The sequence below is a fragment of the Chamaea fasciata genome, unplaced genomic scaffold (genome assembly GCF_029207755.1).
Source record: "Chamaea fasciata isolate MVZ Bird 193981 ecotype frontalis unplaced genomic scaffold, bChaFas1.0.hap1 SCAF_2, whole genome shotgun sequence".
In the NCBI taxonomy this organism is placed as follows: domain Eukaryota; kingdom Metazoa; phylum Chordata; class Aves; order Passeriformes; family Sylviidae; genus Chamaea; species Chamaea fasciata.
The window spans coordinates 26,377,735-26,400,609 of NW_027094087.1; the positions used below are offsets into that span (position 1 = coordinate 26,377,735).

Sequence of the window (22,875 nt, forward strand, 5' to 3'; positions counted from 1 at the left end):
ACAGAAGCTTTCCTAAAGTGAAGCTTAGAGTGGAAGATACATGTCAATAACTCAGGACAGATTACACCACCAGACTCATATAAATACACCTAAATCAAGTGTTTCAGGGCTTTTCAATATATATGCATTATCCACAATAGAGATTTAAGCTGAAACGCAGTTCTAAAGCCTAAACAGTTTTGTGCATAGACAAACATATAATCTCAGAATTCAGAACAAAAAAAATCCCCAAACATTTAAGTAATTTAAAAATGTTACTTCATGAGAAAAGTACAAAGTTGAGATGGCATGGTCTGATCTGTTGCATGATGATATGATCCAAAACTTTGTCTCTATTAAAATTTATAGAAAAATACATCCAATGTGAAAGAATACAGTGCACCAAGAAAAGATATCATATTAGTAGTGAAAAACATTATTCTATAGAAAATATCAACAATATTAAGAGGTTCTTCCAAACTCCAGTGAAGATGAGGTTTTTTTGTCCTATTGGAAATCTGGTCCATCCATTAAACAGTCAGGGTTCTAATGAGCTAGTCTCTAGTTTGTGACCACAGATGAGTACAGAAAACCAATCTTCTAAAAATCACACAGCTAAATAAACAGAGGCCCTATTGGCATCAACATCCTGTACATCCGTGAAAAGGTAAGAGACCAACAGGAGGCATTGGAGCAGAAATCCATATCTGACCGTAGCTCAGTAATAATTTGTGCCAGCTCTTTCCTTGGCTTTCTTAAAATAACATCATTAGATATTTCCGGTTTTAAATTTTGTGCATTAAAAAAAAAAAGGCACAAAAAAGCAGATGTGGAAGATTGCAGGAGAAGGGAATACCTGTGACCTCACCCCTGACAGGTAACAGCTGTGTAAATTACCCAATACAGCCTTGCTCCTGAGGAGTCACAGCACATCCAATAAAGAGAAGTGTGATAAAAGGGAGTGGGTTAGCTAGTAAGGGGAGGATCATGAAGGAAAAGGAGCCTTGAGCAAGGAGGAATGAGAGAAGCATGAAGAAGGATCCTGGGGAGAGAGAATCAGTGCTGTGAGGTCAGTCTGAGTCTGCAGTTAGAGCCTGTTGTTGGAACCTGCAGTCACAGTCTAGCTGGGTAAAAGTCTCTATTCCGAGTCTGCAAATCAATACCTGCAGTCAGAGTTTAGCAGGACATAACCAGCAGTCAGAGGCTGCAAGGGAAACCTAAAGCAGGAGCTTGCTGCAGCCAGAGTCAGTGAATAGTTGGAGTCAGGATGGCTGAGCTGTAAAGAGGAATAAACCAGGGTCCTTTTCATGCTGTGATGAACAGGAAGTCTGTGTCTCAGCTCATTTCTACCCTCTAACAAGAGTGCTGCTGCAACAGAAGATAAATAATTCTGATTATATATTTGTATGCAAACAGTTCATCAGTGTGCTCTATGACTTCCCACAAATTTTGAGATATGGAAGAGAATCTGCTTTGCATAATGTTTTGCCTGTATTGCCTGTAAGCTTTAACTGGTATTTATTATGTTTATTTTTCCAGGAAGTGTAACTAAAACACAAGGACAAATGTATCATTTGACCTGCACCAGCAGCTTAGATTCATGGTCTTGACATTCTAAAACTCTGTTTCAAAGCAAGAAGCCAGTCTGAGATGAGTAGTGAAGCAGGACATTTTCTTCTTCATCTCAGGCAGCTAATACTTTGTTATGCCCTGAAAACCTTTTTTACCCAGTTGTAGCTCACCTATTCTGGAAAAAGGGGAAGTGGGAAGGGAAACTATTTCTGTTTCAGGAACCAGCTCACATTTTCAAGCCTGTCGTTTTTCTCTCTGAGCCTATAGTGCATTTTAAAGAGGAAGTCAGGTATTCTACTAAAAAAGAAATTTTCACCTTTGTTAAGAGCTAGATTGCCCTCTGGGAGAAATGAAGGCCTGACATCTTCATAAAAAGATTTCTACAATGTAAAACAGGGTCTCTTTTTTTCCACATGGGGAAGTGATCAAGTTTTTCCTCTACCAGACAAGTTGCAAAAGTAAGAAGGTGGCAATCGTCCTTGCTTGCCTCATCTCAGGGGGCATCCAGTCCTTTTCATCTGACAAAACATAGTGGGAGGAACCCCACTCAACCAATGAAAGGGAATTACCTTCTTCTTTGCATCTGTCACACTCCAGGTATCAAGCAGAGTTGTCAGAGGAGCAGAGCATCCACAGCACTTGCTGGCTCCCTGTATATTTGTGTGTCCCAGATCCCTTACATTTGTTATGTTAAATAATGTTTGCTTTTATGGGCTAGAAGGTGTTAAACAGTTTTGTCTATTATCAGAACTCAAGGGCAGTCCTGGGATGCTCCTGCACATTACTCAGAGAAGCCCTGGGGCTGCTATGCAAAGGGTGTGAAGAGCTGTGCCTTCCTGCTCTAGGGCTCAGGAGAAGACAGAGGAAGTATGGCTCAGCTCTTACTACAGGAGAGTGGACAGAGGCATCCACTGCCTGACAAGATCACACCTCTACACTATAACCCCAATACTGGGCCTGCAGAGGGACAGGTGATAACTGCGTTTCCTCAAGGAAGGAATCCAGGCAGAATATCAGGCAAATGTAAATGGAGAGAAATAGTCATATTTTGTGATTAAGTCTCACCAACTGGTGCTTTGAACTAGTTTGGCCAAAACATTGGGACATCTCTTCTGGGAGGAAGAGGTAGAATTGCTTAATGGAATTTTTTTCTGATGTTCTCCCCACCTCTTTTGATATAATTGCCCTTGAGCAGTGCTCTCACTGGAATACATAGCAAGAAGGGAAACAAAACTTTGGCACTACTACGTTCAAAATAAAAATGTGAGGTGGCCATCAAAGCACCTCAGCTGACAGGGACAGCAGGGGAGCACCTGCCTGGAATTGACACCAAGGACAAGAAAATTTCAGTATTTGCTGGAGGCCTGATCTTAGTTACCTAACCCTCAGGTGTCAGTTGTGTGCACACATCCTCCCAGGAGCAAGTGAGATGAAATGGAGGTAGGATGCCTTGAGAAAGCCAGGCTGAGTGTTAGTAGTAGAAAGCGTGCAAAACCAGGCCCCTTCTGCAGCCTCGTAACCCCAGAAAAACTGAAATAATAACCCTCAAACCAAACTTTGGAAATATCTTCTGAGGGCAAATAATCTCTAACAACTACACAGGAGAACTGTGGTTCTGAAAACCACACACATCTGAAACTGGTTTTATGTTTATAGGGGAGAATAGAAGCAGTTTCAAGCAACACTTGTTTTGCATTTAGAAGATACAGAAATTAGTCTGGTGGTGTTGTGATGTTTGTATGCTTCTGACTTGTTCAGTCAGGATTTACCCATAAGCAGCAGGAAAAAGTGTGTTAATGAAGCAGTGGGTTGAGTAACTAAATCTAATGTGGTTTGGCCAGCAAGGCCTGAGAATGTCCTGATGGTCACTCAGTGATCACAAAGCACACACACGAGATAAGAGGAAGGGATTGCTCATTCTATGGGCCAACCAACCCTGGCAGGCTGCTGGGAGCGGTACAGATAACACTCAGCCGTGTTCCCACAGAAGCTTTATTGAGTATTTGGATACAGGAGTCACCACTTGTCTGCAAGCAGAAGGACTGGATCTCTGCCATGGCAATTTCTTCTATGATATAAGCTCTAGAGAACTGGGAGTTGTTCTATTGCACCAAGAGTTACATACCTTGTGTTTCCAGAGGTCAATTTTCAGTGGAAATATCAGCCTTCCCTTTGTAAGTTCTTTTTTACATTTTCAACTGCTGACTGTAATGAGGGCAGCTATAACCATTGAGTAGAGGTCTATCTTACTGCAACATGTCCTCTAGGTACATACTAGACCTCTGGAATCAGAAGAGTTATATGGCTTGATCCAAGCTCTTCTCCATTCCAGCCTGGGAAAAGGAAGCCAAACCACGATTTTATGCTGCAACCCAGATAACCTGTTTCAGTTTGACTTGAGTCACATTTAGACAATTTTTCAGATCTTTGCCCCAGCAGCCTTTAGAACAACCTAGACCATGTGTTTTTGAAGTAAAAAAATATATATATAAATTTGGGCTTTTAACTAGGATAGAGGAATACAAGATATGTGAACATATGGACAACACACTCTAGGTCAAACCCTTACCAGGCCAAATATTTCCATAACCCTACAATAATAAAATTATTATTATAATTAAGGGCTAATTTAAGGAATGTACAGTATTTACAGCCATTAAAACTAGACAGAAGATACTAAGTAATAAGAGAACAAAGTAAAGGGGGATAAGGACAGAGCCAGGAGGAGGTTCCTGGGCTCTTTCCTATGGTAGTGAGGAGTGTGTTTGTTTCCTCTGATATCTTGAGTTGCAAATGCCATTCAGGGCCTACCTAGATGTTCTCATGATAAGAATCCCTGGAGAGAGGCTATCTCTAGCACAAGGCTAGAGAGGTTCTATCATCTTTTTCCACTCAAAGTCTACAGAATCTTATAAAGGAAACCCATAGCAGCTGATGGGGCTGTCTCCCAGCTTGGCAGGAGTCAATAATGGTCTCTATTCCCATGGATGTGGGAATTAGTCAAAAGCAGTTGTCTTAGATTACATGAATGAATCTCAGAGGAGTGGAGTGCTTTCTGTAACATCAGAACAAGTCCAATTCAATCCTCAGGCCAGGTCACTTCAGCTCAGGTATGAGCTGAGACCAACTAATGTCTGTTCCTAAATTTTCATCCTCAAGACCAGGAAAGCTGATATCTAAAAGGATTTTGCTGAGACTCATACAGTCATTTGCAGTGTCCAGGATAAGGCCCTCCATGAGTGACCGATTTTCAGTAAAGCCAGAGGCTGTCAGTTCAGCAGAAGACTGCTTGGAAGTGTCACGAAGAAATGCTGGAGAACTCGTGAGGGGCACATGGACCATGTCACCGGACTCTGTATTGAGCAGTTCTTGAGGAGAATCAAAGAGAGGATTTTTAAGGGGTGTGCTGTTAAAACCCAGCAAGTCGTGGTTGTCCCGGAGGGGTGTGAATGGCAACTGAAGGGTTTTCACTGGACTGAAGTCCAGCTCATGGCTTCCCTTGGCTAAGGGGTCAAGGACCTCTAGTGAAGGGGTGGTAGTGGTTGAGACTTTGCTGGGAGTGGAAGAAATGGGCAATTTGCTGAAGATGTCCTTGACTGGTGTTTTAAAGGCTCCCTCTTCTCCCTGTGAGCAGCTGAGCTGTGATATGTTCTCCAGGGGCTGGTTTTCCTGAGGGAAGGGACGCTCTGCCCCTAACCGGAAAGGGTCAAAGCTGCTGCTTTCTGGCAAAACAAGAACAGGCTCTTCGGAACAAGGCAGTGCTAGGCGTTGTTTCCTTCTGGATCTGCCCACTTCCCGCCTTTCCCTCCTCTTTATAACCAAAGAGTCAGAAACTGCCTTAGGTGGGGACTTCAGTGTGGTGAACTGTTTCCTCTCCTTTGTGGCTGAGTCTGGGAGGAACAAGCTTGGCTCTTCCTTGACCGTTACGGTTGAGGCAAATGGGGACAGCCAGGGATCCAGCTGAGAGCCTTCTTCCTCCTTTTTACAGGCACCCTCAGGAAAAGGAGACAATTCCTCACCAGGCTGGGAGCTGTTCTCCTGTATGGGATGGGTTGGGGAAAATAAACCTTCATCACACTGACCCTCCTCCTTGACAGCAGCTGTGGGTAAAGAGGGTGACTCTTCTGCAGACAGTGACATCTACAACGAAACACAGGTGACATGCAGTCAGTAAGCAAGGATCTAAGCTACTCAAAAACCCAAATAACAGTGGACAGAAAAGAAAGACTGGCATTTAAGGTCAGCAGAAAGGGTGAGAGGAAGATATTTAGGAAGCAGTAACTATAACAGTCTTAGATTGGTCTCTGTAAAGTTGATAGAAAGAAGTCTAAGGATCACATGGGAAGGATTCTAGCTAAATGACTGAAAGTCATACCCTTCAGAGCACTCCTGCTCTGACGAACTTCTGGGAGTACAGGCAGAAGGAGAGTTGAATATTTCTGGAAAAAATATAACCTCTTTGATTTTTTTCTTACATTATCTAAATGGGAATAACAAAATAAATGAGGACAGCTTTCCCAGAAACCACAGAAAAGGAAGAGAAAAAAAATGAGGTTACCAAAAGAAAAAGAGCACAGGACAAAGATAAATCATAGCTGGAGAGAACATAAAGCAGCAGGCATACAAAGGAAAATAGGATTATGGTTAGACAGGATGGAAGAAGCTAAAGCTTTACAATGTCTAAGCATACAAGAGCAGTCAGTGAGATGCCAAGAAAAAGATGTTTAATAGCTGTTTTTCTGGAGCCCAGAAAACTGTGAACTTCACAGAATTAGCAAACAGCAGATACGGAAATCCTCTGGGAAAAGACTACCTGAAATATATTCTCTTTCAGAAGTTCCTTATTGTTACTTGTCTATAGAGCTATCAAAAATATGAATGTTTTAGGATCAGAACAAAGCCATTCCTCCCATTCTTCTTTCTTCACATCCCAGCAGTAAAGAAAAATTGTCTTGACCAAGCCATAGAGCCCCTTCCTCTAGTGAATTAGAGAAACATCCTTAGAGCAAATAAACTAGCAGGTAGTAGTCAGCCTAGAGACAGTAAAGGATAGCAAGGATTATCACTGGCTAACTCCTTGATAGGAGCTTGGAGTTTTAGAGAACCTAGTAAAGATGCACAAAGGAACTATATGAAGAAAAGGTTCATTGAAGGCAAGAGATACAGGAAAAAAAGGTACACAAAAAATCCAAACTAACACACCCCTCTTTGAAAAATCCCAACAACCTCCCTAGCCCCCTCCTTGCCCCTCTTAAAAAAAAAAAAAAGAAAAGGAAAAAAAGAGAACCACACTAACCCCCTCAAAACTCCTCAGAAAACAAGGAACCAACCTTTGGAGCAATGCACACACGCTTATTGCTCTGCAAAGTCTCTGAGCTGTTAAGGGATGTTCCCTGTGCCATGGACAGAGGAACCTTCATGGAAGGCTGCAAGACAAGAGGCTGACTCAAAGGAAACTGTATTGGAACCAGGTAGGAGTTGACACGAGGAAGCAAAGGCTTCATCTTTCGGCCTGGAAGGGAAAAGAAGGCACTCACTTTTGCCTGCTCTCCACTGCTACCTCTTGAAACCCATGCACCTTTACAGAAAGTCCTTCTAGACACCCCAAAAGAAACATTTGATCAGATCACTTTCTGCTAATTTTAAGGATTAAATACCAAGCCAAAAGCTTGAAGAAGCTATGAAGCTATGAAGAAGAAAATACCCTGGGGCTCTCACTCCATTTGAGTGTCCAGTGCCCACCATCTCACCATCACATCCTCTCAGACACAATACCACTTTCCATTTCAAATCTGACAGTAAAGAGCATAAAAGCTGGCAAACCAGGATAACACACTCTGCTTGTGTTCCTAAAGAAATCTGGGAGAGTGCCCCAGATTTACTGGATTGATTCTCTTTGGCCTAGACTGATGTGGACACTTACGTGAATTCTGGGGCTCAGTTTTGCTTCCTATGTTCTTCAGAGGAGCTGGAAGACGACTCTTTTGCTGCTGCAGTCATTGTGAAATAAGTAAGAGGAGAAGGAGAAAAGAGAGATATTAGAAGAAAAGAGTCCACATTTATTCAGCTGCCTGACTGAGAACTGTGACACCAGAGGTCTGTGTTGCACTAATGCAGAGAGAGCAGCTGTCAGCACCCAGCACCCAGGCCAACTCTAGGTCTGTGCCCCTTGCTGGTTGGCAGCCATGCCATCCCAAAGCCACCTGCCCACCAAAAGCTGTGTAGGAAAAGAGATGACATGAGAGCAGCTCCAGCTGCAGGCTCTACTGCAGAAGTGAGCTGGCTTTGGTACCCTGAGTGCCTGAGGAACAATGAATAGAATGGCTTTATTGTACACTAAATGTTTATATAAACCACAGACCAGATAGATGTTCAAATGGAATTGCAGAGGCCACAATGGGATCAGAATTCTGGGCAGGTGGAAAGAAGGCCAAGGTTATAGCTGTGACAGAAAAGCGTTTGACTGGATGCTTGCAAATCTGTCACTGTTAAAACTGCTGAATGCAAGAGCAACAGCAAACAGGTTCATCCTTCCAAGAGTCACAATGCGGTAAGTTCCAAAATGAAAAAGGAGCACAGAGAGATCCTATTCTCTCTGGATCTGCGCCCCAGAACATATTGGAACTGTTGTCATGGAGATGATTTTACCAGAAATCTGTTTGGGTTTGTTCTCTGAAGCCTATTGGTGTCCATTGCAGCCTACTTCAACAGTAGACTTCCAAGTTGCTCAAAGCTGTCCAGCTTTACCAGCTAGAGAGAGACTGTGCCATCTGAAGGCAGTCAACCTTTGGCTAGACCCCTCTCCCCACAAAGGGTGTGCATGGAGCTGTATGAGTAGATGCAGCAGTGACCCAGTCCCCCTCCCCAAGCCTGTTGTCCTTTCCTTCAGTGCCTGGTAAGAAGAGAATGGAAGACCAAGCCCCGAGCCAGGTGGCAATTCTTACTGATTCAGAGTACTCAGGCGATGTTGGTGACCCCAAGTCCAGAGGCTGGTGGCAGAAGACATTGAACAGGAAAAAAATCAGGATTAACTTATCAACCAAAGAGGGACACAAATGGGACATTTTAAACTTGTACAGTCTGAGCAAACAAAAGTTAATTCTACCCGCCCACTGCAGAAAACACAAGAGTCTAAACACACCTATACCAGATTCCCAAGCTCTATTTCCCTGACAAAATCTTCCTAAAATACCTAGTTGGGCTAGGACAATTCCATCCTATGACTGACTTATCAAACAGTGTAGGAGCACCTGGTTGGCCTCAGTGGAAAACTTCTCAATAGGAATTTGAATCAGGCCCATAGAAAGAAGTTGAACAACCTGACTATTATATTTGGCACGGCATGTGAAGGATAAACATATCCCACAGAAGGTCCAGGTCAAAAGCAAAGCCACAGTACCTCTTCTTTCAAATTCAGAGCTTGTCTGTTAGACAAGCGAAGTGACTGAATCCAGCTTCTACAAAGTGGCTGATGTCAAAGCAGCTTGACCTTACCATTAAAATAAGGTGCATCAGGCTAGTGTGGCATTTAGGAACTGCACAGCCTGTATTTTCTTTGCATGAGGCAACTCACCTTAAATACCTGGTCCAATGTTAGGCAACGGTTTGCATCAGGGTGAATAGTCCAGAAGGAGATTTTACCATTGGCAGATGTCTCACGGACAAACATATCATGAAGGGACAGGTTGTGCCGAATGGAGTTCTGGGGAGAAAGGAGCGAGGGGCAGGTTGAAAAGCAGTAGTTTTGTTATCAGCACAGCAAGGCCTACCTCAAACATGGCTGCCCTAGCAGAGGGATTACATTCCAAAGGGCAGACAACACCGAACTTTCATATTCACGGTGTACCCAGCCAACCCTGTCACCAGTCTCTTACTATGTACTCTTGAGATCCCTATTCTCACTCCAGTGATCAAACATCCCATCATCTTGTTTAAGTAGGATGAGGCAAGGGATACAAGAGGTGGTACAGTGAACATCTGGAATGACCGTGTGTTTGGGGTGGAATGTTTAAATGAGCTTCCATCTTGCTTTGCAGGTTGGGGAACAACTTTTCATTTTGTTCCAGAAGGCATGTAACATCACCCACAGCAACTTGACGGCCTGCTTGTTACCTTCCAACCTGGCTTAGCTACATGTTTAAAATAAGGGAAATGATCCTCAATCCACGTATAGATGTCCTTCAGGGTCATGCGCTTCTTCTCCGTGCTGTTGATGGCAAACTGGATCATGGCCATGTAGGAGTAAGGAGGTCGTTCTGACACTGAATCCTGCCATGAGGAGGACACAGCAGCAGTAGGAATAGCAGCAGCTTCCTCTTCAGTCTGAAAGACAGAAGGGGTGATACACGAATGTTCATGAAGCTGACAAGAGGGCTCATGGACATTCCTGGATCCTCTGGGTTCTGCTATTCATATCAGTAAAGGTTAAACTCATGTTACTTAGAGACAGTGATGTCTAATTCTTGCAAGTCTTCTGATCCACACAGATCACTTCCTTATCAAAAGTTTTAGCACACACTCTTGTATTCTCCTACTTACCTTGACTCTTTCCTGCAGAGGCATCTGATTCTCTTTCTCTGTGTCTTCCTTCACAGAAGAGGGATTTAGCCCATCGGATCTCATCTTCCCCAGCCACTGGATGTTGGTAAGGCTGTTGTCCAACACAGAGCTCATTGTCTCGCCACTGCCTGTTGGGATAACAAGCCCAGGTAATAATCACAGAATCATTTAAGGTAAAAACGTCCTCTAGGACCATGAAGCCTAACCTGTGACCGAACACCACCTTATCAATGACACCATGGCACTGACTGCAGCATCCAGTTGTTTCTTGAACACCTTTAGGGATGGTGACTCCAAACCTCCCTGGGCAGTCTGTTCCAATGCTTGACAACCCTTTCAGGGAAGAAATTCTTCATGATGTCCAATCTGAACTTTCTTTGGCACAGCTTGAGGCTCTGCCCTTTTGCCCTGTCATTTGTTGCAGAGGAGAAGAAGGCAATACCCCCTGCTCTACAGCCTTCCTTCAGGCAGTTGTAGAGAGTGATAAGGTCTCCCTGAGCCTCTTTTTCTCAGGAAAGAACATCCCCAGCACCCTCAGTTCTTCCTCATTAGACTTGTGCTCCAGACCGTTCATGAGCTCTGTTGTCCTTCTCTGGACATGCTCCAGCACCTCAATGTCTTTCCTGTCATGGGTGGCCCAAAACTAAAAACACAACTCCAAGTGTGGCCTCACCAGTGCCAAGTACATGGGGACAATCCCTGTCCTGCTCCTGCTGGCCACACTATTGCTGACACAGGCCAGGATGCCATTGGCCTTCTTGGGCACCTGGGCACACGCTGGCTCATGTGGAGCCACTGTTGACCAGTACCCCCAGGTTCTTTCTTGCTGGGCAGTTTTCCAGACACTCTTCCCCCAGCCTGTAGCACTGACTGGGGTTGTTGCAATGCAACTGCAGGACCTGGTAGCTGGTCTTATTGAATTTCAGGCAGTTGGCCTTGACTCATGGATCCAGCTGGTCCAGATCCCGCTCAGAGCCCTCCTGCCCTCCAGCAGATCCACACTCTGGTCCAACTTGGTGTCATCTATGACCTTACTGAGGATGCCCTTGATCTCCTCAACCAGCTCATTGATATAGAGAGTAAACAGGACTGGCCCCAACCCTGAGCCCTGGGGATCCCCACCAGTCACCAGCTGGATGCAGCACTGCTCAGCACCACTCCCTGGGCCCCGCCATCCAGGCAGTTTTAACCCAGTGAAGAGTGAACCTGACCAAGCCATGGGCTGCCAGCTTTTCCAGGAGTGTGCTGTGGGAGACAGTGTCAAAGGCTTTACTGAAGCCCAGGTGGGTTACAGACACAGCCTTCCCCTCGTCTTAACTCTGCTTTCTCAAAAATAACCCTGCTCCTCCTTCATCTTAGCTGTCAAAAGGAAGGCACCAGTCACACTTCTTAAAGATTGTATTGCAACACTAATACTGTGGAAGGAATTCACCTTTCCTGAATTCCTGATTTCATGTGTAGTTGCCCAATGTCTGAAAAGAGTTGCAGCCTTAAAAACAATCACTCAAACCAGACTATTGCTGTCAACCAAAACAGGACAATGTTGATCTAGTACTTCAAGAAATACTTAGCACAAAACCTAAGTCAGAAGCTCAGGTGTCTTCCACCAAAAAATTACATCCGCTATAATTCTTCAGATTTCACTACATATGCAAAGCAATGTAGATTATTAGAATCAAATCCATAGGTATTTTGTAATTAACAAAATATCAATAATTACTGCATACCAAGATGCAAGTGCTGCACTCCTTGGCCCATTTCACATCTCTTTGTCAGGACAAAAACCCCAACAAAAAAACAGGTAAAGGCTACATACTGTTGGCCTCCTGTCCCTGTCCAACCACAGGATCAGCTCCTGAATGCCAGAGTGCTGTACTGCCTGCAAGACCAGGTGTCTGTGCAACATTCTTCTCTCCTTCTTGACTCTCTGCAGCCTTGATGGCAGCACTGGCTTTCTTCTCTGATGGGTGATGCTGCGATGGTGCCGGGCCTGCTGAACGGGATGTGCCCCCACTGCTAATGAGAATGAACTTGTTGGGTCCGTTGCTGCCACACTCTTTTCCTTTTGCTGTCAATGCCTCTATGATACTCTGGATATCAGCATTTGTAGGGATGGCCACCACCTGTGTGTTGGGCATCGTAGGATGGTCAATTATCTTAATTCCCGCTGGGAATTTCTGCAGGCCGCAGTCCCTTTTGTCTTGGGGTTGTCTGTTGTGCTGGTCTTCCTGCCTGTGCTCCTGCTTAGGAGCCTTTTCATCCTGACCTCTGCTCTCATCTCTTGCTGAAGTACTGGGTTCATCGTTCTGTGGGAGGGTCAGTTTTCGTCTCTTGAGAATTAAGGGCCTGCGAGGGCTGGTCCTCATTATTGATCTATACTGTCACTCTCCATTGAAAGGGAGAGGAACAAATCCTGCAAAACAAAAGGTACAACATAAAGGGTGCAGAAAATCGTCTCAAGACCTCCCACACAGCACGCATTCTCAGCAGTTGCTACAAAGCTAGAAACACAAAAGGAAAATAAATTTGAAAGCATTTAATAAGACTGACAAAGCTACTGAAAAATCAGACTATACCTCCTTAACCCACACCTTGTGTAAGCAAAATGGGAGTTTTGCAGAGTAGATGACTTGCATCATTAAGTACATAATAATGAGCAAAGTGTGTATGTGCTTTATAGAAAGACTTAGCTATAATGTGACTTGACCAGCCTCAGCCAGCAAGCTGGAGGGGAGGGAAGGTAGAATATAGAAATAGCAGTGCTGATTCTTATAGCTGATTGCTCTGAGCAGCAGATTACAGAACCCGCATGAAAAGGGAATTTACAGGTGGTTTAAGATCTGGGAAGCAGAGATTATCCTGAACACTACAAAGGCAGAAAATAAATGCAGCAGGAGTAAGGCCCTTTAAGATAGACACCAAGTAAATGTGCTGCTGATTCCTTTTGTAGATTTGTCAAGAACCAGGTAGATTCATTGCTGGGCAGCATACAACTTAGATGTCAAACTTTTGGACAACATGTGGTTTAGACTATAAAGCTGGAAGCAGAGAAAATAAAATTCAGAGATACTGCTTCCAGGATAAGATGCTGTGAGAATACTGCTAATAATGCCATCAGGAATTTGGTGGAGCCTGTGCCTTTCCGCAAACTACACCAGAACAATATGCAAATTGTACTTATCCTTTAAGAGATGGCAAGCAGAATAGGAAAAAATGCCAAAAAAAGAAGAGGCCTTTGGCATTGCTAGATTTGACGGGGTCAGCAAGTAAACGAGAAAATTCTCAGTAAGAATCCCCAACATTGATACAAAGCAGAGCCCAGCAGACAACAAGCGGAGCTGGTGCCCTGGCTACAGGGAGCAGACAGCCCTGCGATCATCGCACGCGGGTTCTGGCAGCCGGCACAAGCATGGCCCTGTGCGATCTGCTCCACCCCCTCAAGGAGAGATCCCGGTAAGACAGCGCCAAAAGGAGAACCCCGAGCCAGCCTCCCGTGGGCTGCGTCACTTCCCACGGAGGCCCCGAGCTGCTACCCCCGTACGGGCCTGGGGGCACCGCTGGGTACGCGCGGCCCCGAGGGGGAGGAGGGCAGCGCCAAAGCGCTCCCAGCTCCTTCTTCTCCCACTCCAGCCCCTGCCGCCCTCGCCAGCGAGTTCACCTGCTCCCACGGGGCCCTCCGCCCCGAGCCAGGCCTAGGCGCTGCCCTCTCCCGGCCGCCCGGTGGCCTTAGCGCGGCCCTCCGAAGGGTGCCGACCCTTGCCGGGGCGCTGGAGGGCCCGGCGGGCAGAGGTCGCGACTCACCAGCGGCCCGGCCGGGCAGGGCCGATGCGGGGCGGCGGCGGCCCCGGCGCTCCCGGCGCGGCCCCGGTTTGAATTTGGCGCCCGGCGCGGCCCCGGCCCGGTCACGTGCCGGCCTGCGCCAGTGAGCGGCGGCGGAGGCGGGGCCGGCCGGGCCGGGCCAATCGGCGAGCAGGGGGCGGGCCCGCGGCGGGCCGGGCCAATGGGCGGCGGCCGCGGGGGATACGGATGTGCGGGCGGGACGGAGCCCGCGCCGCTCCGGGTTCGCGTTGTTCTGCCGGCCCTGGCCCTGTCCCGGGACAGCCGCTCCCGCCCCGCCTGCGGCAGCTCCGGCAGCTTCCTTCAACCCTTCTGCCCGCGGCTGGGAGTCCTGCCGTGCGCCCGGGCCGCCGGCATTGCGCTGACTTCCAGTGAAGAGCTCCGGAGTCTTACCGTTTAACGTGTGTGCCACGGCCGCCCCGGGCTGTGGGGCCCGCAGGACTCCCTGAGCACGCTGCGACTTAGGTAAGCAGTCAGGCTGTTGCAGTCTCATACACTTCTCGTGACATGTCACCGAATTTCCGTGTCTGTGCTGATCTATGATCAGTCAGGTTGGGTGAACACGAGCCAGCCGTGCCCAGGTGGCCGAGAAGGCCAATGGTACCTGGCCTGAATCGGGAATGGTGTGGCCAGCAGGAGCAGGGCAGGGATTGTCCCGCTGTACACGGCACTGCGGAGGCACTCGAGTGCTGTGCCCGGTTCCGGGCCCCTCGCTTCAGGAAGGACATTGAGGTGCTGGAGCATGTCTGGAGAAGGACAACAGAGATGGTCTAGAGCACAAGTCCTATGAGGAGTGGCTGAGGGAGCTCGGGGTGTTCAGCCTGGAGAAAAGGAGGCTCAAGGGAGACCTTATTGCTCTCTGCAACTACTTGGAAGGAGGGTATGGCCAGGTGGGGGCTGGCCTTTTCTGTCAGGCACCTAGCGATGGAACAAGGGGACATTGTCTTAAGCTGCACCAGGGGAGGTTTAGGTTGGCCATTAGAGGAATTTCTTCACAGGAAAGGAGACATTGTAATGGGCTCCCCAGGGAGGTGGAGTCACTGTCCCTGAAGGTGTTTAAGGAAAAACTGGATGCAGCACTTAGTGCCATTGTCTAGTTGCCATGGTGGTGTTTGCCCATAAGTTGGATTTGATGCTCTCAGAGGTATTTTCCAACGAAATTGATCCTCTGATCTGTTTTCTAATGGAAATTTAAATACACTGTTACTTCAGTTCAAACTTATGCATTAGGTAAAACAAATCACGCAGGATCTGTAGAATATATGTCAGATGTCAACTCTGTTCTATAAAAAAGAAAAAAACAAGATTAAAATCTCTTGAAATTTAAACGTACATGCAGTCAGCAACTAGAAAGGGAAAGAATTCGGATTATCTTGGCCCTATAATATCTTCCTGGCATTACAAACCAGATTGAATTGAAAAAAAAGGAAATAAGTTTTTTGATTTTTTTTGTTTTTGATAGCTGACTAGATATAGCTGGATTAGTGGGTCAACTGCTCCCATTCCTGAAGTGCATTTCGAAATCTACCTGAAAATTGACAAAAGGTTCAAGAACTACTGTTGGGAAAAAGTCTGCCTTGAGATGTGTATGCTGTGCTGTTGCATAAATGTTTTGCTTTTGTTAAAAACGACATCTGAGATTTCCAAACAAGTGTCTTCAAACCTACTTATTTGCCTTTTACAGATTCGAGAGTACTTTAGCATCACCTTGGGGTGCTTCCCTCCTCCTTCAATTGGCTCCAACAAGCATCATGAGGTTTCTTAGTAGTTTTACCATATCTTTTGATGCCTCCAAAGAAGAAGTGTACCCACAATGCCAGGAAGGCAGAGCTGATTTTCCTTGAAAGGCCACGGGCAGGACCCATCCATTGTTATGAAACTCCACTGCATTTGGCTGAGAATCCCAGACGTGTGCCTACAAAACCTGTGGACCAGAACACCTCTGCTGCCTGGGTTGGTATAAATTGTCTTTCCTCCTGTGTCCCACAGCAACACTTTTCAAGTTTCTCCTGTATGTCTTAACAGAAAATCATCTGTTCTGGATATGGAAAATTAGTAGCCCAGACCTGAATTCCCTCTATCAGTCAAAAGCATAAATAAGTGCTTGAGTTGCTTCACATCCTAAGAATAAGCACTAAGGTCTTGGTTACTTGAAGACATACACTGTGTGCAGTCTGTACTGATTAATGAATATTTGTCTTCTAGAAAAATAATTCCCATTAGGAAAACACTGATTTCCTTGGCAACCAAAAACCCTGCACAGAATAAACATTAGAGGAGATTTTTCCTATCGGCTTGCTGTTTGAAATAACTGCTAAACTCTGAATGTTAAATCTTAAAGCACTGGCTGCATTGTTTAAATCTGACACTACTAAATTTAGGGAACATAGGTTTTCACTTCAGAATAATTTGTTCCAACCTGCCCTCTTTTCCATTTCTGTGTTTTGAATATTTTTCTCCATACCAATCTTCTGATGGGTTCCTTTTCTTGGGGCTGTTTGCAGTGTCCTAAAATACTCCTTACACCGTGTAATGTAAAGACCCTTTTTTTTTTTTTAAGCAAACAGTCACAGCAAAGACAGACTGTTCCTACACAACAGTAGTCATCACCTAGGGGAGCTCTGTTTAAACATTATTGCTGCTTGACTCTGCTCAGCACAAAGCAAGCTCAGAAAGTGTGGTTTCAAACCTGCATGAAACATTTCTTTGTTCCTGTTGACCTGCAGGTATTTTTGTGACGCCTTAACCTTCAAGTAGAACACCTTCAATTTTTTCCTTTTTAATTTTTTTTGGTATCTGCTTGAGGCACTTAGCTCTATGGTTTCTGAATCACTAAGTGAAATTGTGGGAGAAGGGTATGCAGGTGACCTCACCCCTAATAAGAAACAGCTGTGTTAATTAACCAATACAGTCTTTCCCCTGATGAATAACAGCTATATCCAATAAGGATGAGTGAGATAAAACAGGGGGTGAGCTGGTAAGGGGAGGGTCATCATGGAGGAGGAACCTTGAGGAGCATGAAGGAGAGAATCAGTGCTGTGAGGTCAGTCTGAGTCTGCAGTTAGAGCCTGTTGTTGGAACCTGCAGTCACAGTCTAGCTGGGTAAAAGCCTGCGTTCAGAGTCTGTAAACCAATACCTGCAGTCAGAGCTTAGCAGGACATAACCAGCAGTCAGAAGCTGCCAGGGAAATCTCCAGTAGGAGCTTGCTGTAGCTAGAGTCAGTAAATAGTTGGAGTCAGGATGGCTGAGCTGTAAAAAGGAATAAACCAGGACCCTTTTCATGCTGTGATGATCAAGAAGTCTGTGTCTCAGCTCATTTTTACCCTCTAATAAGATAGCTGCTATAACATAAAATAACTGCTGTGAATGAGCATTCATTTTGTTTGGAAAAAGTGGAAACATCCATACCAGTAGCTCTTTGATTCCAAAAATACAATTATTCTAAAACTAGATATTGAAGCTGCTAGATATTTTTCATTTTGGAAATTGTGGTAGGTTTGTAACTTCTGGAGGCATTCTCTGCAGAGTGTCTGCCAACTTGTTTCAATGGAAATTCATTTTCTGCTCCTCTCTTTCTGGCATTATCTACCTTTTCCACTGCTAGGTTCCTGCATAGGTAAAACCTACCCTAGATATTCTCTGAAAGTAGGAAGCCATACCCTTAAAATCAGGGACTATGTTAAGTATGTGCTAACATATAATTACTACAGAATCACTTCTCTTTTCCTGCACAATGGCTTTGCATTCAAACAGTTCAGCTGTACATCAGACAATCACCATCCTTTGTTAAATTGCACTCAGTGTTTTGGGAAACTATGTAGCAACTTAGGAATGCTGAAGGCAATCTGTAGTTAGTGTAGCAAGAACTCAGTTTGGTATTCTCTTGGGAAAAGCAAACTGGAATCTGAAACAGTCTGACTCTTTTCTTGGTAACCAGGAAGACAAAGAACACTGTAATAAAATGCTTTCCAGGCTTTGAGTATGAATCCAGAATCATTCAAAGAAATACAGATTGTTGAACTTGGACTATCTCTTCTATAAAAAGCTGATTGTAGAAGTGGATTTTGGGTGTTCTGTTCCTCCATAGTACAGAAATTAACTGTGTTTTGAAACAAAGATGTTTTGGGGGAAGATTTTGAACACCATATTAACATAATCTAAGGGGGTTGAGCTAAGTGGGCATTCTTTAATCATTTTGTATTGTTCTCCCATTTCAGCCTCTACTCTTTGGGTAGGCTGAGGATTTCATTCTTTGAATGTATTTGAGTTATGCTAAGACACAGAAAGAGAAAAGGGTCCATTCTGAACTTTCTTAAATCTGCAGGGATTACAGGAGTACACACCACTTAGATTTCCTTTAAAACTCATATCTTGAGCTCTTTGTGATTTGTCAGAGAACAGCTCACTTGCCCCCCAGAGACTTTCCAGAGAAGAGTGGCAGGACGTGATGTTGAAGTTCAGAGGTACCTCATGCATTGCAGCTTTGTTAGTGACTCATTTGGTTTTCTGCAGAACAGATTACTCAATGAACACACCAAAAAAAAAAAAAAAAAAAAGGTGAGGAAGTAGAATCAGGTAGGCATTTCTTGTCTGGAGAAAAGGGTTGGGTTCTTAATAACAATCTTATTATTACGTCTTTCCCTTCAGGTGTGCCCACAATTTGACACAGCTAAGTCAGTGGTGTTGAAAGCGCACCAGAAGAAACATCGTGGTCCTCACAAGCCCTATAATCAGGCTGCCAACCACAGTTCATTTCATGCAGGAGGAGGAGCTTGGCGAGGAGCTGTAGCCTGCAGATTTCCTCCTTTAACTTTTGAGAATCCAGAAGGATGTGCAATCCCTCCATTGAATGATCCAAATGGCTTGAGAAAGAATGCACAATGCTCTCACAACCAGCCTAAGAAAGGGACAGCAGCAAATGTCAACATCCAGGTGAAGAGTCCAGAGAAGTGTGGAGAGCCTGCTCCCCAGCCTGTAGAGCAAGAAGTCCTTAGTCCACCACCAGATGCAGGGGCTGCACAGGTTCCTTCCCCAAGTAATGGGAGATGCAGCAACACTCTGTCACAAACTAGTCATGCCTGGCGTCCAGAAAAAGAGCTGGTATTCGGTATTGATCCCTGTGGGAGAGGGCAGGCGGCAGCAGTACTAGTTACAGACACTCCCGAGCACGAGTATGGAGTGAAAGTCACCTGGAGACGGCGGCCTCACGTAATGAAGTACCTGCGGGAACAAGGGAAGCTGAGCGCTGCGGACATCCTGGTGAAGGCAAACATGGAACTCCCAAGGAGTCAGGCCCACGCCTGACCTGGCGGGAGCAGCCGCTCTGCGGCGTGCAAGGAAACGCCCCAACGGACCGTGTCGCTTCGGGGGCTGAAGAGGGGACGTGATTTCAGCCAGGCCCTCTACTGCGCCTGGCAGAGCGTCTGGGAAACGCCGTGGCGGACGCGGGGGAGGGTCTCGGCGGTACGGGGGGTCTTTAGGGGCGGTGTTCCCTGGGGCAGCGTGTGGGGAAAGCGCTCCGTGCCCCCCGCGGCTCCCGCCGCAGGCAGCGGGGCGGGACGGGGGCGGCCGTTGTGTTCCGCTGCGCCTGCGCGGCGCCCGGGCCAATCGGCGGGCGGCGTGCTCGCGGCCCCGGCCAATGGCGGCGCGCCTCAGTGCCGCGCGCCGTCGCTAAGGGCAGCGGCGAGCGGGGGCCCGTGGCAACGGCGGGGCGGCGATGGACGGAGCCGGGCAGCCGGGCGGTCCCGCCGCCCGCAGGTGAGCGGCGCTGGCGGCCCCGGGGCCGAACAGGCCTGGGCAGCGGCTGCCTCGCCTAAGGGCAGCAGCGCCCGGTGCCGGCGTGAGCGGCCGCAGCGGGGCCCGGGCGGGCGGAGCGGCCACGCGGGTCGGCGCTGCCTCGGGGACACCCGCGGGCGGGCGGCAGCCGTGCCGCGGTTTCATGGGCGGGGGTGTTTTATGCGCTTCACTCTTCAACGTCGGTGCGCATCGTCTGAATACTTGTAGATTAAACAGGTTTTGTTGTGTCTGGGTCCACTCTTGGTTTCTAGGTGCTGCTGTGAAGCGTTTTCGCGGTGTTATTCAGCCCCTCTGCTCCTCCTAATGAAGCTCTGTGGGTGTTTAGGATCACTCTCGGTGTGCCTTTGCAAGGAAAAAAGGGAGGAATAACTGAAATGAACTCAACTGATGTAATAGGAAAAACAGCTGTGAGCTATGGAGAAGCGGTTTTGGAAAGATTTTATGATTGTGGGGCGCTTAAGTAGCTCAAAAACTAAATTATTTGAAATTGAGTATACTGGCAAGCAGAGAAAACGGGGTTTGGCAGAATTTTTGTGATTGCAAAAAACTCAGGAAAATCTCTTTGTGCCTCTGGATAGGAAGAAATAAGTAAAGAGAGAAACCTAAACTTTGGATAGTTAAATGATAATGAACACAGTGTAGAAGAGAAACAGTATATATATTTTTTTTAACATATATTGTTCCATTTTGTAATTTAAGGAGGATGAAAAGCAACAATAGAGTTAATTGTAATTGCTCGGGCCACCAAATATGCTGGGGGATATTAGATTACTTCTTTATACCGACATGAAAAGCCTCGGGTTGTCTTGCAGTTCTGGAAACAATTTTTAAGGAAATGATGTCCAGGCATGTGTAAATTTCCCTGCACAGTAGACCTTAAAGTCTGACAGAGTTGACGCTACAGGAAATAATGCTGCTCTTCTGGTAGCAGTTCTACTGGCATAATTTCTTTCTGCTAAGAAACTTGTCTTGGGTACTTTTTTTTATGGGTGCCCCACAGAAACAGTTGAATGATAACAGCAATTCCTGGGATAGCTGCTTCCCTCCCATCCCAGTTCATTAAAGAAACGTTCATTTCTTTAGCTTTCTTAGTCCCCATGGTTAAGGTTAGAAAACTAGAATATGTGAATGTAAAGAAAAGTACGTAATTTTAAAATAGATCTGGAAGACTTATTATTTTTAGGAGTCTGACTCTGAAGTTGGAGTGTTCATCAGCATTGTAATGAATTTGATGAAGACAAATGTCTGTATTCTTAGGAAGAGTCTTCTTTTTCTGAGACAAAAATAGTAAGATTATCCAGAAGTCACTAATCTGGTTAGTGGAACTCATGTGTGGTAAAGTAGTTGCCAGTTGTCCAAACAGTGGATTTTATAGAAAAGGTAATTGTGATACATAAAAACTGGCACTTCATGGCAGTGAAGATACTCTGGGCAAAGCTGAACAAAGCTGTACCTGACAACTGGTTGGCAGCATTTTTGGTTTTGCCATTTTCTCCCCCCAGGGTTGGAATGCCTTTACTATTGAGCAATGTGAAAAATGCACATAAAGTTATTGAAAGTATTTTATTTCTGATGGACAGAAATAATTGAATATTGCCAGTCAAAACTTAATGCATATTGTTTTGTCGGTGTCCTGTGATATACATGATGATGGATAGACAGCAGAGATCTTGGATTTAGGCCATCCACAGGCTGTCACTTGCAAATACTGTGTTGTGTTAGACTTCTTCCACTGGAGCTGTCTGCCACTGAAATTGCTCAACTTCATTTCAAAGTTTGGCTTTCAGGTGGACACGGCATAACTGTCTTTATGCTTTAGAAAATGATAAGCTTGATATTGCTATTTCAGGGTTTTGATGAGTGCTAGACCTTCTCTCTTATTTGGGAAAGTCCATTTGGAGACTTACCATGAAATTATTAGTGTAGAAATATTCAGGCATAAAAGTAATTCTTAATTATTGTGAGCTTTTAAAATATTGTGAAGGAAATTTATTTCTCATGGTAGTATGTGTTTTAGAATCTCAGAGACCAATGGACTTTGCCCTTTTGCACACCAGTCACACAGCGTACAGGAATGCTTAAAGCTTCCCACACACTGCATTCCAAATATGCTTCAGCTTCTGACTTGCAGGTGTCATGTAAGAGGAACATCATTTTCAGGAGGCAAAAATCTTGACTGAGTCTACAGAGATTGCTAAACTGGATGTCAGCAACAGTGGTCCTGCCCTCATTTGGATGCCTCCTTGGGGTCCGGACAGGAATCTGTTAGTGGCTTTCAGTTTGTGAGCTCAGGAACTCTGGGATAATTCCTCAGTGTCTCCCAAAGTTAATGAAGGAAAACAGTCTGTTGCCAACAAGCTCGATTTTCAAAATATTTAGAGCCCACAGATTAAGAGAAGTTGAAAACTTCAAAAGTAGTACTGTTGTCCAGCCAAAAGCCCTTTCCACATTTTAAAAACCTGAATGTAGTTGAGGCTATCAGGAATCTCCATGCCTGCTGGGCTTGAGTATTTTATAAATGCACCATGATTATGATTTTGAGGAGAAAAAAGACAAAATACTTTGCTAATTATTTTAGCTGTACCTGTAAACCAGAGAAGCACAGAAGTTTAAAGGTCCTTTTAAAAGCCTCTCAGCATCTCTCTCAGTCCTTGGGTATTTTTATTTAGGGACCGGTGACCTTCTTAAAACTACTAAGCAACGTTTGTTAAATTCCAGGACTTAAAATTCTGCAAATCTTATCCTTAGATGAACGGGGATTGGCTTAATATCCTGTTTCCTTCACCCCTTTCAGCTCTAAACATTATAATGAAGAAATCTGTCCAAAGTGAGATGATTCTGTAAATATTTTATAAGTGTGGTTGATATGTACTCCTTGGAGTACAGATTCAATGGAAAAGAAAACCTTTTGCAATTTGATGCTGCTACTGTTAATGTGAATGAAGGAGTCATCTCGCTTCTTGTGGTGTAGACAGCAGTGGCAAAAGAGAAAAGGCAACTATGTTTGACTAAAATTTCCACATACAATTTGAGATTCACTTGGTAACAGCAGTTGCAAAGAGGTATCCTAAAGTTGAACCTTGTTTGAATTATCTCTTTAGTTTCTAGTTAGCTCTTTTCCCTTCTCTTAT

At 45.4% G+C, this 22,875-nt stretch overlaps 3 protein-coding genes across 4 annotated transcripts in view; 2 read left to right on the forward strand and 1 right to left on the reverse strand.

Annotated features, from left to right (window-relative positions):
- Positions 1 to 4,647: 4,647 nt before the first annotated feature.
- Positions 4,648 to 12,488, reverse strand: FOXM1 (forkhead box M1). 2 transcript variants are annotated; one of them, XM_066175350.1, is made up of 8 exons: positions 11,927 to 12,488; positions 10,090 to 10,238; positions 9,664 to 9,873; positions 9,125 to 9,253; positions 8,496 to 8,540; positions 7,475 to 7,541; positions 6,882 to 7,063; positions 4,648 to 5,691 (listed from the first exon to the last, which is right to left on the reverse strand). In XM_066175350.1, exons 1-8 carry the CDS (start codon positions 12,474 to 12,476, stop codon positions 4,648 to 4,650), a joined length of 2,376 nt encoding a protein of 791 aa, XP_066031447.1. In that variant the 5' UTR covers positions 12,477 to 12,488. The 2 variants fall into 2 exon arrangements, with proteins under 2 accessions (XP_066031447.1, XP_066031448.1); XM_066175351.1 differs by lacking the exon at positions 11,927 to 12,488 and adding an exon at positions 10,317 to 10,378.
- A 1,668-nt stretch (positions 12,489 to 14,156) lies between these two features.
- RHNO1 (RAD9-HUS1-RAD1 interacting nuclear orphan 1) lies at positions 14,157 to 19,408 on the forward strand. The gene is made up of 3 exons (XM_066175353.1): positions 14,157 to 14,412; positions 15,632 to 15,900; positions 18,596 to 19,408. Exons 2-3 carry the CDS (start codon positions 15,733 to 15,735, stop codon positions 19,250 to 19,252), a joined length of 825 nt encoding a protein of 274 aa, XP_066031450.1. The 5' UTR covers positions 14,157 to 14,412; positions 15,632 to 15,732; the 3' UTR covers positions 19,253 to 19,408.
- Positions 19,409 to 19,587: 179 nt separating this feature from the next.
- The window catches only part of TULP3 (TUB like protein 3), a 32,424-nt gene continuing 29,136 nt past the window's right edge, over positions 19,588 to 22,875 (forward strand). Inside the window, exon 1 of the mRNA XM_066175352.1 lies at positions 19,588 to 19,705. Within this exon, the coding sequence (XP_066031449.1) occupies positions 19,665 to 19,705 (41 nt within the window). The 5' untranslated portion in view covers positions 19,588 to 19,664. The remainder of the gene's footprint in view (positions 19,706 to 22,875) is intronic.

What these genes read in the sequence shown, in the direction of transcription:
- FOXM1 (XM_066175350.1), bottom strand. Translation starts at nt 12,476, where the DNA reads ATGAGGACCAGCCCTCGCAGGCCCTTAATTCTCAAGAGACGAAAACTG. An exon ending in ACAGGGACAGGAGGCCAACA is followed by an intron (nt 10,239 to 11,926) that starts GTATGTAGCCTT and finishes TTATCCCAACAG; the next exon opens with GCAGTGGCGAGACAATGAGC. An exon ending in CATTGGACCAGGTATTTAAG is followed by an intron (nt 8,541 to 9,124) that starts GTGAGTTGCCTC and finishes TTCTGCCACCAG; the next exon opens with CCTCTGGACTTGGGGTCACC.
- RHNO1 (XM_066175353.1), top strand. Translation starts at nt 15,733, where the DNA reads ATGCCTCCAAAGAAGAAGTGTACCCACAATGCCAGGAAGGCAGAGCTG. An exon ending in AGAACACCTCTGCTGCCTGG is followed by an intron (nt 15,901 to 18,595) that starts GTTGGTATAAAT and finishes CTTTCCCTTCAG; the next exon opens with GTGTGCCCACAATTTGACAC.